We start from the raw sequence: 16,195 nt of genomic DNA, 5'->3' as shown, positions 1-16,195 counted from the left end.
GAACAGCTAAGCAGATATTTAAGAGGTTTAAGTCTAGGAAGAGGACATACTCGTAGGCTAATTAATGATAGAAGATATGAGATTTAAGATAGTTATTGGGCAAATGCTAGTGAGCCTCATGAATAGGTATACGTTGCTTCACAGTTCATTACTACCTGTTTGAGACGACACCTTTTAATAAATCATGCTTACGTAAAAGAATTCAGGGCAATGCATTCAGTCACTTATGTAAATCGCTTGACGCTCAAATCACTCGATAATTATTAGTAATAGAATAAAAACGACAATACTCTATGCTATGGTAATATTTATTTTGTTAGGTAGTCGAAGGTTTACAAGATAAAATTTGCATTAATATTTACATGACCAACCGTGTTGTATTGAGATCTGCCGCCAACCATTTCTACGGAGAAAGTCGAAATGGATGTAGAATCTATGTGTGTGTCCAATCAAGAGGCTTCTTTTTTAAATTTTTCGTTTAGTGCCATTTGCCGGCACCGCTGCCCCAGCCGCCGCCGTAGGCGCCGAGACCGCCGAGACCGAGGGAGCCCACCACCGGGCCTGCCACGGCCACCGGGCCTCCCACCGCCACCTGGCCTCCGACAGCCACCCCGCCGCCGAGACCGAGCCCGCCGACCGCCACCGGCGCTACGCCTACCACACCAACGCCGCCGGCGCCGAGCAGGAGAGCTCCAGCCTGGGCCTGTCGGGCGGCCGCGTCGGCGACAGCCTGAGCCTGGGCGGCGCTAGCGGCGACGGCGGACGCCTGCGCGCGGGCGGCGTTGGCGATGCGAGCCGCTTCCACGGCGCGCGCCTGAGCGATAGCCAGACCTTGGATGCGGGCGGCGTTGGCGAGACGGTCAGCCTCCGCGGCGCGGCCGGCTTCAATAGCGCTTCCAGCGGCGGCGCTGCGCGCGGCCTCTACGGCCCTAGCGTTCTCGTAAGCGGCGGCCTGAGCCCTCTGCAAGTTGGCGATGCGCGCCGCCTCCAAAGCCCTGGCGTTGTTGATAGCGTTGACTTGTCCGGCACGGGCGGCACCTTCGGTCACACGAGCTCCCTGGATAGCGGCGGCGGCCGCGTTGGCGATGTTGGCGGCCTGGACGGCCTGAGCGTTTTGGATGGCGCTGAGTTGAGCCGCGCCGACGGCGGCGGCGTTGTTGAGGGCCTGGCCGCTGCCCACGAGGGCGCCGCCGCCGATGAGGCCGGGGCCGCCGGCGACGATGGCGGGGCCGCCGGCGATAAGGCCGGGGCCGCCGGCGACGATGGCCGGGCCGCCGTAGAGGCCGCCGCCGCCGATCAGGCCGTGCCCGGCGATAGAACCGTAAAGTCCAGACTGCTCAGCATTTGAATCAGTAGCGACGGTGTCTTTCTTCACACCTACAAAATATTTAAATGACCTATATTACAAATAATATTACTCACAAATAATTTTATTTACAAGAGTCGAAGTCGTGCTTCTTCAAGACGTCACTGGGAAAGCGGTAAGATTAATATGAAGATTTATAAATAGAGTTGCAATCTAAAATAATTTATTTTGGGTTAGGTAGTTATCCAGCAAAAGTGAAAATCACTATAATTATCTATATTTCAAATGTAATTATTTTTCAAATGTAAAGTTTTTAGTTTATCCGAGATATTCTAATCATTATTAACTCACCTTCTCCGAAAGCTTCATACGCCAAAGCGATGACAAAGAGAATCTGAAAAACATTTACTTTTATAAACTTTGACCCTAAACTCTAATAAATCAAATCTTTCATTTTATCGTCGGTTAATCACTGCACTTTATCACCCACAGTCCTTACCGTAAAACGAGACATCGCTATGTTTTGTTAGTTCGCTACAGTACACCTCAGAAGCAAACCTTGGAATGTGATGCCTACCACCAAACGCCTACACTTTTATAGTGAACCGAAAATTATTTACATGCATTTACAATGCTGATGCCGGCCTATTTGAATACTGCAGCTGAAAAAAACTGCAGCGGCCGGCGGCGGTGGTGGAGCGTGAAACACGCCGTTCGGACGCGAGATGCGAGCACATGTACTGTTCCCTAATTGAAAAACCCTCAAAATGTTACTGCACTGGTACGTTAAAGAAGTTAAAAAGCAATAAAAAGAGATTTCTGAACTTTTTATATTTATCTCCATATCCAAAATACATCAAATGTCGAGCATATGTTTCACCCAAGAGTTCTCTGTAGTTCGAACACTGGTGGGCCCGTACATTTTCTGAAATTTGGACCAACTAGTTTAGACCAACAACTCCCTATTAAACTCTCCACATCTTGCTATATAAAGAAACTGTATATGACACAACACCGTACAAACGTTTCAATACTCGAAGAACTGAAGAGCTCTCTGCTACGGTCAGAACGAGTATCCTGAAATATTTCGACCATGTGACGACGTGGAGAGACTTGTTGTCCAGGGACGGGTCAATGGATATAGTTTAATCAGAGATGGCGCCTTAAATGTATAGGAGGTCGGTCCGACATCCGATATCGGATCGGATAATGTGAAAACGCACTAATTCCAAGGAGAAGAAGAAGAATATAATATACAGATTGCCATTGAACACTGAGCTACTTTTTCCACGGGACCAACTGAAATCATCTTCATACGTTTTGGATGGAAATCTTAACATTTTCTATGGCGAGTAATTGTTTTTCGCGTTTCCGGAGTTGCTGTCTAAGCAAACGTTACTAAATATGACTTATTAAACTTATTTTTGTTTTTTATACCACGTCGGTGGCAAACAGGCATACGGTCGGCCTGATGGATAGCGGTCACCGTAAGATTTGCCCACGCTGTACCTTACACTCTTTTTTTGAAGAACCCCGGGGTTCGTTCAACCTATACCTACGTATAGGTTACCCCGGTATAGGAACCCCGGAAGTGCGAAAACACACTACCAGATGCATTTCTGCGAAAACTTGTGCGCGCTGGGTTTTCAGGCGCTTAAAGTTTCAAAGCCAAAATTTACAAAATGGTACTCTTTGTTACGTTTACAAAAATTTACAAAATTTCGGTACTTTCGCGTTTGGAGGTGGGATGGTGCCATATAGAAACTTAGATACATATCCTATTGCATATCCTATATATATTTGTACAATCAAGGAACATCCAAATATGGTGTACTCAATACGCCCACCCGAACTGAACTGCCTACAATCATGCAACCTAATTTTCCTGAGGTCATAATCCCAGATGATTAAATGAACCAAACAGTAATTAATCAGATTGTGAAATGCACAAAGTGCAGTAGGTTCAGTGACGTGTTGCACAAGGGTGATGCAACGGCTCCAAACCGCTTGTCGACTCCTCGTTACATACTTGGTAACGCAAAAACCAACAATACTTGTAATTCGAGCGTTAGATAGCCGGTTCCGTATAAATATTGCACGAACTGTCTCTCATATTGGTCTTCATTTGATGCAGTAACTGGTCGTAATTGTTACAAGGTATAATGTTACTGGGCGTGTTTTAAACTTCTCAAAATGCTTGTTGCGTAGAGGTAGCACCACTGGAAAACGAAACTTTTATGCTTAGCTATGAGTATATTTTAGGACAACACAATAGATCTAGATTTTTACACCTTGAAATCACGAGAATGTTAAGTTTTGATGCATTGGCATAGTTACAAAAAATATACCACAAATTGTATTTTTTGACGTAGGTACATTTCCAATTTAAGTGGTTTACCCAAAAGTTTGTGGTTATTTAATATAAAAACAAAAAAAAGCACATAAAAAATGTATAAAATGACACACATGTTTATGTAGAAATCTACTAAATCTATTCATTGATTCTAAAATTTAAAAATACCTGTAAATCGTTCTGATGAAACCCATAACTCGAATTGCACTGAGGCAAGCAATTCTTAACTCGGACCAGTATTACTGGTCCCTAATCCTCACTGCACTACGCGGGTAATTGCATTCATCGCGTGTCATTTGCTATTCGAGGACCATTCATTATTTGTATTTACTAATTAATAATGTGTAAATGTGTAGTAATTCACACCGTATACATTAATTGCCATACTATTAGCAGATAGGCACATAATTCGATTTGTTTAAGAGGTGAACTCTTCGCGCCTAAAGTTTATGAATTATCAATTTTCTTCTACTGAAAAAGTGGGTGTGCCAGAGTTTAAAATTGCCAATTTTTTCTACTGACAATCTGTGTTCGAGTTTATACTTTGGATTTTTGACAATCGCTCGTTTAAATAATTAAATTCAAATATACGGATAAATTCAACTGTCAGCCAACTTCCTAAGAGGTTTGTCCAAATTTTAAGTTAAACAAATAAATTTATCGGGCAATTCTTCATTATACGTTTAACATCATAATTTTCCGCCTGATCAGCCAAGTACTTTGCTCAATCGGTCCATACAAATGTCCATATGTTTCTTATTCACAAGCAACACCGCACAAAGTTGCATCGATTATGGATGCGCCAATGCACTGCCATCCTTGTATGGCCGTTTGCGATTCTTGCGAACTATTGGCACATCCGATACGGAACAATAATTAGAACCTAATTACATTATTAGAGTAAATGATGGCCCGATTTGAACTTTAATATACGTTGTATATTAGCTCGCGATACGATTTGGATAGGATATGATCGTATCAAAAGGAAAGGAGAGGGCAGGTACTTAAGTTAATTAACATAAGTTTGACTCCATAATTAGAAAAAAATATTTGGGTACCTATTATAGATAGTTTTTGGAATTTAGTTAGAGTCTGGTCGGAAAGGAAGAGTCGTAGAATGTATTGAACCACACACACACACACACACATACATACATTACATTTAACAACTCTTCACTTTCCGAACAGACTCTTAGGGCCGGTTGCACCAGCACACTTTGACGCCCCCTTCATCGTTAAAGATGGCTCCGACGACCGTTAAGTCCATATTTGCGTTGCACCATGCCATCCGTCAGTAAAAGGGTTACGATTCATTTAACCGGTGCCAGAGCACCGGTTAACGGCTCGTATTAGGTAAATCTAGGAACCAATATGGCGGCCAATGTTTTGAATTTGTCCCGTATTTCACGAGTTTATGCTTATTTTAAAATAATTTGAGCTATTAGCAATGTAAAATACTTATAAAACGTTTAAAACAGTAAAAATGTGGAAGTAACTAAACATAAAAAAGTGACAGTGACACACCAGAGTGGTTTTAAGGTTATTTTAATTGCGCGACGATTTGTGTTTGTAAACACCTTTAATTTAATTTATTTTGTTTATAAATGTGTGTGTTTATATTTAGATCGAGAGCAGAATGAGCTTCAGTTGAATATATAATCGATCGATGCTGTAAGAAATTCACAAGTGCGTCCTATGAGATCAAAATTCGACAGCAAATAATGAAAACTATTTGTCGACAATACAGTCTTTAAAAGGGTCTTGGTATATTTGGAATCACGAATAAAATAATAAATATCCTGGAAAAAGTTGTGGATCCATTATGACATCCGAAATCAGGGCGAGAATAACGACAAACATTGTATAAAATCCGACCTTCAAAATCGTATCTCGCGACAGGAATCAACTTTCGTTTTAAACTATACACGTCTATGAGACATACGAAATGAAGTATTTTAGTGTGAAGCAAATGTGTTGGGACAATCTACACAACTTTTAGGCAACAGCATAGGCAAGATATCAGTGAAAAAATGTAAAGAAAATGTTATTATAATACTTCTGTTCATACCTACTTATCTGTGTTTTATTTCTCCTTTTATAACTTTTCATAAACCTATAATGCAAAAACTTTGCAGTAGTCAACTTAAATTATTTACATTTAACATGTTCAGTGCTGGCGTCGCAAAGTTTGAGACCAAAATAATCCTCCTCCTATGTCGGTGACACAGCGAAGTTGACTTATGCCAGTGGCATAGGAATGAGAATTTATTTGTTTCTACCAGCATAAATAGTGTAGGCTTTTAGTAAAACAGTGGGATGAACGTGAATTCATACTATTCGTAAACACTCCGGACAGAGAGATGCAATCTTGAGTTTGACTAGTGCAAAGGCAAAGTTGACAATCAAGCATGTATTTCAGCTAATTAAATACATAAAGCTAACCAACATGAAAGCAATACAGATTTTATATCCTAAATAGTAATGCAAACATAGTAAGTATCTGCTTGAAATTCACTTTACTTATATCTAAATTTTTCATGTCGGTCAGGGATAAATTCTTGACACCAAAATGTTCTAACCATTTTAAAGTATTATTACCTACTACTAAAAGTCCTCAAATTGTATTTCATAATTTGTGTTGCTTTGATATAAATGATGCAGCTGAACATTTCTAAAATAAATCAGAGTCTAAGATTTCATAGGCACTTATAGTTCTGTACTTATTTTTCAGCATACTGTTGAGGGTGGGCTTGCGAATATTGTGGCATGTCAGAGCGTTATCAGACTTTTCAGTAGCAGTATAATTATATAGGCAAAATAATTTCTAGTTGTGTCATGCTAATTTGGAAACTTACTATTCTGGAAAGAAGAAATATACCTCTGTGAAATTAAAACAACAGTAAATAATTCCATGGGTAATTTATCTACACCTCAAAAAAGGATATTATAACTTGAATAAGCAGATAGTTATAATAAGAGTATAGTGGGAAACAATGACTATACAGGAAGGTAGATAAAATCCTGTATTGTTCATGAATAAAGTACTGATAATTATTATCATAAACTGTGACACTAGATATAAGTTAGAAAAAAAGAAATATTATAGGTAGGACTTTATTTTTACACAGATTGACTGAGTTCCATGATAGCTTAATAATGCTTGTGTTGTGGGTTACTCAGACAGTAATATAATTATGTAAACACTTGATTACATAGAAAACTTACATACTCTGGAAAAAATGTGTCTGCCGGCCACATTTAAACTATCGGTGCTGTTCTCTAACATGTGAATAAATGGATTGATCCCAATAGATGCCAGCCTCAAACATATTGCAGTGAAAATGTGGTCTTTAGAATAAGCATTCAATTTCCAATTTTATAACCACAATTTTTAATGGGTTGGGGTCTATTAGTGGAGACTGTATAGTCATTTGGCACATAAAGTAACAAAAATATATTTTATTGACAAAATTGAAATTCTGATGATAATAATTTGTAAAACTTTATTTTCTACAAGTTTCTTCCAGACTTCCAGTTAATTTCATAGTATAATTTGTTGATTTCTAGAACAGATTCACTTGTAGAACTGTCATCTTGTAGTCCACATCAAATGGTGTAAATCAACTCTGAAAAGAAAGCAACATGTAACTTATTATTATATATTTAGTACTTAATAATCCTTATCAAACACAACAAAATTTAAGTAAAAGTACATAAATAAACTTAAATGTCTGCTACTACAAACAGTTTTGTCATTAATCTTATTGGAAATTTTGCCATAGGCTGTGTGCTGTGTATGACATTGAACTTACCTAGTACTGCACCAAAAGTATGCTAATTTGTTTCATAGCTAGTTCACGGAATAAAGGCTATGCATTTGGGTAAGAGGTCTGTAATAAGCTACCTATAATTATTATAATACTCATGAGAAAACTTGCCTGGTAATTGGTTCCTTCATTCCTTGTTACAAAGGCTTTTAGGTTGGAAATAGCCACTTGAAAGTCGTAGAGATGCGTCCTTTTCATGCGTCATGAATATACATTAAAGATAACCACGAACACAAGTGTACATAAGTGGTGTAAATTGTTAAATATTTCGATAAGAGCTGCAAAGAAAGTTTAGTTTGCGCCTAAGTTTTTTTTTAAATAAAGATTTTGACATTTATATGATTGGGTTGCTATATGAAAAATCAATTCTACCATAAAATGTTGGTAGGATTTCATTCACGACCTGGCATCACAGTTAGCGGTTACGTTCAGTAATTTTTGGGTTGGTGCAACGCAATTCATTAACAAATCGTTAAGTCCCCCACGTAATCGGTAAAATTTTACGAACAGAGCCTACATTTACAGGTGGTTTGGTGCAACTGGCCCTTAGAAATTGAATGTAAGCACATCTCGGACACTGGCGACCAAATATATGAAAGAGGCGCGTTCTTAGCACACAGTCTAAGCTCGTGTAGGTGAACGCGTACCATGCTTGTATGAGTGAGATATGACAGGTCTACTGTTCGCGTTTTTGCCAGGCGGTAACTGTGAGGTAGTCGAGAGGGGATGGGCGGCACTTTCAGCGGGGAGCGGGAGTGGCCATACTGTACGATAGTACTCTTTATTATACTGTGATATAAGTAATAAATTATATCCGCCGTACTAGCCAAATGACATCGTTGACGCTATATAGACGCCGATTGAAACGTAGTCATGCATTTGACAACGCACTCTGTTGCTAAGATCGTGGTAATTCTAATTATCGTTCAAGAAAAAAAACCATTAAGTATGTTATTAATTATTTTATTACTACATTATAAATAGCTTTGCGTTGGTGTTAACCTCACAGGCAGTCTTCCTCGACCCTCTGGATTAGAGGGTAGAACTGCGTAGCCTCAGGGACTCTGTAACAACAATCCCCATTTATATAATATATAAATAAGAAAACAAGGTCCATACAATACGACAAAAGTATAAAATTACTTATAAGACAAATGAAAATTAAAATTGTTTATTTTTTGAAAATAAACAATGTTTATTTTGGTTACAACATTTTATACAATTTACAATAAGTTTTGCTAAGAATCAACGTAAAAATAAAATCTAAAACCTTTTTAAATTCCCGACGCAACGGTCCCCATAATAGCAATGGATAGTTTTTGGTAAAAAAAATATCGTTAAACAGGAAAAAATACTGTAGTTTGGTCTTTACCCGAAATACAATCGTTAACCTACTTTAAGATTAAGTTAACGATAATATGTTCTCAGTAATGTTTTGGTTTCATTGTTTATCTTATACTTTTAAACGAGCAATTCTTGTATATTTATTTATTTATTTATTTATTTATTTATATATATATTTATTTACACTGACGATCTCGGAAACCGCTCTAACGATTTCGCAGAAATTTGTTATGTGGGGGTTTTTGGGGGTGAAAAATCGGTCTAACTTATCCTTAGGTCCCGGAAAACGCGAATTTTCGAGTTTTCATGCGTTTTTCTTCGCGCGCCATCTCGTGTGCAGTAGTTGTACTGTTAAGACAGAATTCTTTCGGTTGATGTAAGTACTATTTATTGCAAATACTAGATGGCGACACAGGTCAAGGCTAAAACGAATAGAAAAATACACTATTTGAGTTTTTGTGGCGAAATGCGCGCCATCTCGTGTGGAGTAGTTGTGTTGTTAAGGCTGAGAATTCTTTCGCTCGATGTAGGTACTATTCATTTTTGAACTAGATGGCGACACATGTCAAGGATACGAAACAGAACCGAGCGAAGCTCGGTTGCCCAGATATTATTGATAATAACGGTAATGAGATACTGTACAATATCACATCACATGTGGTCATTATTTATAAATAATTATTATTTAGTAAAGGAGCTATCAGCTAAAAAAATAAAAACATTAATTATTTATTTTAGTTTTAGATTTTACTTAGATTTTAATTTGATTGAACATTATTCAATTCAGATCGTCTTTGAACTCTAGACCTTTGAATAAATCATGGCTTGAGATAAAGTCTTATAAACAGTATTTGTTTATACCTTAAAATATTCCATTAATATGGAGATATTTACACGACTTTATGTACCTGCATATGCATTTTCTCGATAGCATGGCGAGTATTTTTGTTAGACCTTACTAAGCAGTCTAAGCACCGAACTCCACATTGCCTTTTTAAAAGGGTTTATTTATTTATGTAACAGGTCAACGCCCTATATCCTAATTAACTTTGTAACAAGAGCGTTGCTGACGACCTCAATTTAGTGCTGAATCACCCTGTACTCCAAACTCCACACAGTGAGAATAAGCTACACTACGAGCAAAAACTATATAAATGACTACTACGTCCCAGCTATCCAGCCGGGTGAAGGGCATTTCTGACGGCATTAATCTATGGCTGTATGATGCTGGGGGCCGAATCCAATAAAGATGTGAGGCTGATCAATACCGGGGGAGGGACACCGACTTGACTACGATGGTATCATAGTTATGATTACTATCACTCACTCATATAAAACAGGTGCGCTGATCGGAGTGACGATACGCGGAGGGTGGAGCGCGTTGCTGACGGCGTTAATCTTGTGGTGCGCGATACTCGAGGCTGAACCCAACAAAGAGGTGAGGCTGCTTAGCACCGGGGGGAGAGAGGGTAGGCTGGAATCTGTGGAACAGATTACATATGAATATTTTTGGTTATCATCGTTTTTGGCACTGAGATCTCGAAAACCAACGACCACTTAAGTTCGACCAAAAATTTAAGAACGGATGACAAATCTTTTGTTCTTTCTTCTTACCATAATGGGCATGGGGACCGTCTGCACAATCACCGGTACAGCTACCTTGGCTGTTATTGCCAGAGCGCCCTTCACGGCAGCGCTCTTTACCGCTAGGATAGCTCCCCTTTGGCTGCTTTAGTTTTCTCGGTTAGGACCTCTGGTATATATTTATTCTTACCACAATGGGTGCGGGAGCCGGCTGCTCGATCACCTGCACTGGTTTAACTGGGGGTAGCTTATGGACCGCGATGTCAGCAGCCTTGGCTGCGATTGCCAGAGCGCCCTTCACGGCGGCTCCCTTTGCTGCTAAAATTGCTGCCCCTTTGGCTGCTGCGCCTTTGATTGCTCCTGTAAAAAAAATTGTACATTTTGTAACTTAGGAGCAAAAGATGTAACTTGTTTCTTCTGGTGATGATAGCGTGGTTTGTTGTGGGGTAGTGCTTAATACGCAAATCGCTATGTACCTAATTACACGTCATATTTTGCCAGAAGGCGTTTGAAATCATACGTTTGAGGATATTAGATTTGAGTAAAGAGTAACTTTGATAAGTGGTAAATCACATAACAGGTTCGGATTACACTAAGATTAAAAACCTCGGTACCATTAATAGCTACTCCCTTGATGAGTGCTCCAACCCCCAGTAGGGCCACACCCTTAGTCACGATTGCCGCTTCCAGTAGGGCAGAGCCCTTTAGCTGCCGCTGCGGCCTTTAGTAGAGAGCCAGTCAGTAGTTTCATATAAACCCCACTGAAGTATCAATTTATCATTACAATTTATTCATACGGAGGCAAGGAATCCTACCTTTAATAGCTGCTCCCTTGATAAACGCTCCAGCCCCTAATAAGGCAAGGCCCCTTAGCAACGGCTGCCGCTTTCAGTAGGGCAGAGCCCTTAGCTACCGCTGCGGCCTTCAGTAGAGTGATACTGCCGAGAGCCAGTAGTTCCATACAGACTCCCTAATTATCAATTATCATACACTATACATAGTGCACACATGGGTAAGGACTCCTACCTTTAATAGCTGCTCCCTTGATGAGCGCTCCAGCTCCTAGTAAGGCCGCACCCTTAGCAACCGCTGCTGCTTTTAGTAAAGCAGCGCCCTTAGCCACCGCTGCGGCCTTCAGTAGAGTAATGCTGCCGAGGGCCGGCGGTGTTAGGCAGCATAAGCATGCAAGCTGGGGATAAAGCTCAATATTAGTCATAATAGACACAGGTAGTAATGAAGATATACAACATGGGCTTGAATAACCCTACCTACATATATTAATTGTGTATTTTTGACTGCAATTATAGACTAAAATTTGGTTTGATCACCTTAGTCATTTTGTTACTATGTCATCAGATTAGAAATAGAAATAGAAATATTTTTTATTCATGGCAAAATAAAAATGAAAAAATACACACACACACACATAAATATAGATCAACAACAGAAAATTATTTACACACATCACAAAGAGGTAATTAGGTACACATAATTGCCACGAAGATGGTCCTGACTCAGCATGGTGTTAGCCTGGGGGGCCAACGCTGATCTTCCGTCAGCGCCATACCGAATGATACCACGGAAAGACTTATTTTAGACTTATTTTAGTTTCAACGTCTTATTTTCTTTTTAAATAATCGTAAATCGTAATCGTAAATCGTAAATCATCATTAAATAAGCCCATTATACCTAACTTCAATATAATCACTAGACTATCGGCTACTACTCTACGGACAGTGGGCCATTCACGACAGCGACTGACACTTGACACTGACAACTCTGTGCCTATTTCTGGGTTGATAAGTAACATTTCATCACTACTTTGAAAAAATCTCGTAACTCACGCTGATCATCAAATTTAAAACGCAGTAAGTCTATATGCATTCCATACATACTTACTACAATTTTCTTTTCATTGACAGACGAAGATACAAGTTTTTTTTAAAGTAGTGACGATTTGTTACTCGGAGACAATATTGCTTTGTTGAACAGGCACTGAACGGCGAAGTGCCACTATTGGGCGCCAATTGTCACTATTTTGTAATAGGCCAAAGGAGCTATGAGTCCACAAAACTTACCGAGACAATAAAAAGTCTGAACTCCATTTTCGATATTTCCTATCCTCCGCAGACACTGAACTAGTGCCCTATGTCAAGGTGAAGGGCATTTATTCACTCCATTTGGGGGCATTGCAAAATTAACAGGTTGTCAAATGCATCTATACATCGTGCCTTTCACTATGACACGCTAATTGTCGAATCAACTTTTAATGGCTTGAGGTTACGAACCAAGAGACGCGTCTTTGTGGATGACACAATCGTAAGCCTGTTCTAATAATGGGTTTTCCAAATAAAACCAGCCGGCCTAGCCAAAGTTACATACAATCGTTGACGCTACGTGCGATCGAAACGTATAGTCTAGCCCTGGGTACGTAAGCCGAATGGCACAAACGCTCACAAAACGAAACGCTCGTGGATATCTATTTCTATCGCTCGTGCGTATTGGCGCGACAGAGCCAGACTACCTTTCGCGGCGTTTCGTTTTCGTTTCGCGTCACAGAAATGCGATTCGACGACGGCACCTGCAGACCTAGCGAAATGACAATAAAATTGTCGACGCTAAAAGTCGATCAAAACGCAGTCTGGCTCTATCGCGTCAATACGGAAGATCGATAGAGATAGAACGTTTATGTACCTATATGGCTAATGGCTACGTATTTACCTTGACGCTCCACTATAGAAGAGCGATAGGGCGAACTAGCTACGATAGCTTACGAAGTGTAAACGATTGTCTCGTTGGCTAGGGAAGTGAGGTACCTGTTTGCATTTGCGGTATTTTAATGCACGAACGAGGTCAGAACTAATGATGCTCTTAATCTTTGTGATAATCAAAATGCAATAGATAAGCCGGCATTTCAGTATTACTCAGTTTTTGTCTGGCTAGTGTTCATTTTGAATCATTTAGGATATTAGTATTACCTTATTGTAGTTGCCTCCTAGTTTTTGTCCAACAATAATAACAAGTATTACAATGTTATTGGAGGTCCAGCCCAAACTGTAGTTCACAAGTGGTTGGTAAATAATACAAATTGGTCACGACTCTAGGGAAGTGGAGCGACGCCTTAAATAAGTGCTAATTGTTCTACATTCGTGTGTAAAATCTGTGGAGTTTCTATTCTGAGTAGAAAATCCTACACTTTTCCAACTAAACAAGTAGACGAGGGAAGAAGAAGAGGAAATTAAATTGAGTAAAAAGTAACAAAAATCAACTAATTCATCTACAACAGTTCAGGGGCGTATTTTTACCTTAGGGTCAACTGGTCCATGACCCGGGGCGGCAGAACTACATAGAATAAAACATACAACACAGTAACAGTCAATAACAACAAAAGATATCTAAACACAATTTATCTTACATTTTAACTGTAGTAGGCCTTGCATCCATCCTCTCACAGAATCTCAGACACTCATCACGCACAACAACCTGTCTGCTTGCAAATAAGTCGCACTGAGGGGCTGATGCGAGGAGCGCATTCAGGAGGACCAAGGAACGCACCAGAGGGGAATTCCTGCGCGCTACAGTACGTGAAGCCGGGACTGCCAGTAGGCAACGGTCCCGAGGTCTGAAATCAATTCTGGTCTTTGAGGGGACGTACAGACGCACCATTTGCTCCACCAGTTCGGGGCAGTCCGACTCCCCACGCAGGACGCTACAGGCAGTAGTGAGAAGTGCATTTTATTATATTTCTACCAAAAAATTATCTGAATTATTTTGTTTACATTTTCATATCAGTGTCACGTGAAACGTATCGAAGTTCCGCACGTTTCTTAGCAGCTACAAGGAAAATAAACAAAAATTGTAATATCCTGACTTTACATTTGTGTCATTTCCTTGTAAATATTATAGAAGCGGTAAATTCCAAACAATAATTTAAACATAGTTAAGTTGAATATACAAGTCATACTGGGCAACTGTAAAAAAAATAAGCCGTTTCATATATTTTAAAATATTGAGGTTATATAAAAAAGTTACTCAGTGTGATCCGCATTGTATTCCTAATATTTCCTATCGTAAATTTTTGTTTTTATGAACTTAAATATGCTTAATCCTACATGTGTGTCACCATTATTAAATTTGACGTCTCTATAGACTTTATGTTCTGTTTGAATGGGTCAGTGAAAAGGCAAAGCCGTATAAATGTGAAAGTCAAGTTCATAACTATTTCAGTGGCCTTCGGTGCATCTCTGTTACTGTTAACCTGTTTAGAACTTTTTTTTTAAAGAGTAAATTAAAAAAAAAAAACATTGGTTCAGAGTTTACATTTCTAATTTTCAAAATCGCTACTTAAACTAGTGACAACATAATGGTGCGATTCAAGTGGTTTTTATTGCAGGTATGATTTTTGTTTTGGACGTAGGATATTGATATTATTTAAATTATTTAAATGAGGACTTAATAGTTGCCTATCTGATTTCCATTTGACCCTGAGATTTGACATGATATTGACCTTTTTTATATTTAAGTATTACAGATTTTAAATAATTAGTTTCTCAACAATGCTGCTTTAATTTAAACCTACAAATATTGGAATTATTTGTAGACTAGAGTTGTACTAATTAATCTTGCAAAAATAAAGTGCTATGAATAGTCAACCAATTGGAACCCTAGGCTACTGTAGAACTACTAGTACCTATGTCATAGTGAGGTTATAAATCAGATTGTAAGAAATCTCTTACTGCTTGTCATTTTGCCATGGTTGTAGAGTGGCCTAGGGTTCCAATTGGTTGACTGTACAGTGCCTCAATTTCACTTTTTTTCAGATTGTCTTAGTTATCGTTCTACTCCATCTGGCGGCCGCCAAAAAGTAACTCTAAAAAACTCACTAACCACCACAAAAAAGGGCCATCGACCTCTCAATGAAAAGGACTACAACCTCCAACTCTTACAAAAACTATTTAAACATTCAAAGAAATCCAAAAGGAGTTCATACAGACGTCAATGGTCTGATTCGAGTGCGGACTACGGGTATGGAAAGTACAGCAATAAGTACAATGGGCCTCCGCCGTATCTGGTGTATAATAGGAAGACAGGAACCTACTACCCTTACTATAACTACCCTAAGGAGAATGCTGTGCGACGAAGTGGCTACAACCAGCGTTCATGAGGACCATGAGGACTTAACCCTTTGAAATAATTGCGAAGGCTTTAATAATCCGGTATCTACGTTATCCAAATCTAACAGTACAGTAAACAAAGGAAATATTTGACTATCTGTTGGCTAGTTAGCACAGCTGTTTAGGATTGAAGAAAAAAAAATCGTAGTGTGCTGAAAAATCAGCACGATTGCTATTTCAGTGGTTTTATGTTAAGTAACTCGTACATTTTTTTATTCCAATGATGTGTTGTAAATAAATTATTTAAGATTATCATTGTTGTTTTATTCATTGTCTGTAGCAAATTTATAGTGTAATTTTTATCATGTGACAAGAAATTTATATCATATTAATTTATACCTAGCAAATATATATTTCCTACATAGAAAACAACCATGACTCAAGATTCAAGAACAAATGAACATCTAAGTCCTTCACACAAATAAATACCCAGGACCATCGGTGTTGCAGGCAGGGTCACTAGTGTCACTACCCACTAGGCCAGATCGGTCGCGTATAATACCAACATTACCAACCTGCCGAATCCTACGCCGAGTCAGACGACGCAACGGAGCCACGCTGTTACGTCGTCGCCCAAATCTAATGTTTAATTTGTTTATTTTTGTAT

At 39.2% G+C, this 16,195-nt stretch overlaps 2 protein-coding genes and 1 long non-coding RNA gene across 5 annotated transcripts; 1 reads left to right on the top strand and 2 right to left on the bottom strand.

The window, feature by feature from the left end:
* Positions 1-289: 289 nt before the first annotated feature.
* On the bottom strand, positions 290-1,906 carry LOC125234974 (elastin-like). Its single transcript, XM_048141401.1, has 3 exons — positions 1,806-1,906; positions 1,658-1,700; positions 290-1,377 (listed from the first exon to the last, which is right to left on the bottom strand). Exons 1-3 carry the CDS (start codon positions 1,818-1,820, stop codon positions 479-481), a joined length of 957 nt encoding a protein of 318 aa, XP_047997358.1. The 5' UTR covers positions 1,821-1,906; the 3' UTR covers positions 290-478.
* A 6,527-nt stretch (positions 1,907-8,433) lies between these two features.
* LOC125235006 (mRNA decay activator protein ZFP36L3-like) lies at positions 8,434-14,801 on the bottom strand. Of its 3 annotated transcripts, XM_048141455.1 has the most exons (6): positions 14,078-14,801; positions 13,720-13,756; positions 11,441-11,603; positions 10,605-10,774; positions 10,158-10,311; positions 8,434-8,550 (listed from the first exon to the last, which is right to left on the bottom strand). In XM_048141455.1, exons 1-5 carry the CDS (start codon positions 14,146-14,148, stop codon positions 10,279-10,281), a joined length of 474 nt encoding a protein of 157 aa, XP_047997412.1. In that variant the 5' UTR covers positions 14,149-14,801; the 3' UTR covers positions 8,434-8,550; positions 10,158-10,278. The 3 variants fall into 3 exon arrangements, with proteins under 3 accessions (XP_047997412.1, XP_047997411.1, XP_047997413.1); XM_048141454.1 differs by lacking the exon at positions 13,720-13,756 and having other exon boundaries at positions 13,970-14,165; XM_048141456.1 differs by lacking the exons at positions 13,720-13,756; positions 14,078-14,801 and adding an exon at positions 12,493-12,903.
* LOC125235007 lies at positions 14,001-15,840 on the top strand. The gene is made up of 2 exons (XR_007178035.1): positions 14,001-14,135; positions 15,235-15,840. It is a non-coding gene; the product is annotated as an uncharacterized LOC125235007 (long non-coding RNA).
* Positions 15,841-16,195: the final 355 nt, after the last annotated feature.

Source organism: Leguminivora glycinivorella, chromosome 16 (genome assembly GCF_023078275.1).
Source record: "Leguminivora glycinivorella isolate SPB_JAAS2020 chromosome 16, LegGlyc_1.1, whole genome shotgun sequence".
Taxonomy (NCBI): Eukaryota; Metazoa; Arthropoda; class Insecta; order Lepidoptera; family Tortricidae; genus Leguminivora; species Leguminivora glycinivorella.
Note: the sequence above shows the minus strand (reverse complement) of the source record. Positions and strands in the feature narration are given on the sequence as shown.

Coding starts and splice junctions, on each gene's coding strand:
- LOC125234974 (XM_048141401.1), bottom strand. Junction 1,378..1,657: donor GTATGAAGCTTTCGGAGAAG/GTGAGTTAATAA, acceptor AATATTTTGTAG/GTGTGAAGAAAGACACCGTC.
- LOC125235006 (XM_048141454.1), bottom strand. CDS start 14,080: ATGGTGCGTCTGTACGTCCCCTCAAAGACCAGAATTGATTTCAGACCT. Junction 10,775..11,440: donor CAAGGGAGCAGCTATTAAAG/GTAGGAGTCCTT, acceptor TTTTTTTTACAG/GAGCAATCAAAGGCGCAGCA. Junction 10,312..10,604: donor CGGCTCCCGCACCCATTGTG/GTAAGAATAAAT, acceptor TCTGTTCCACAG/ATTCCAGCCTACCCTCTCTC.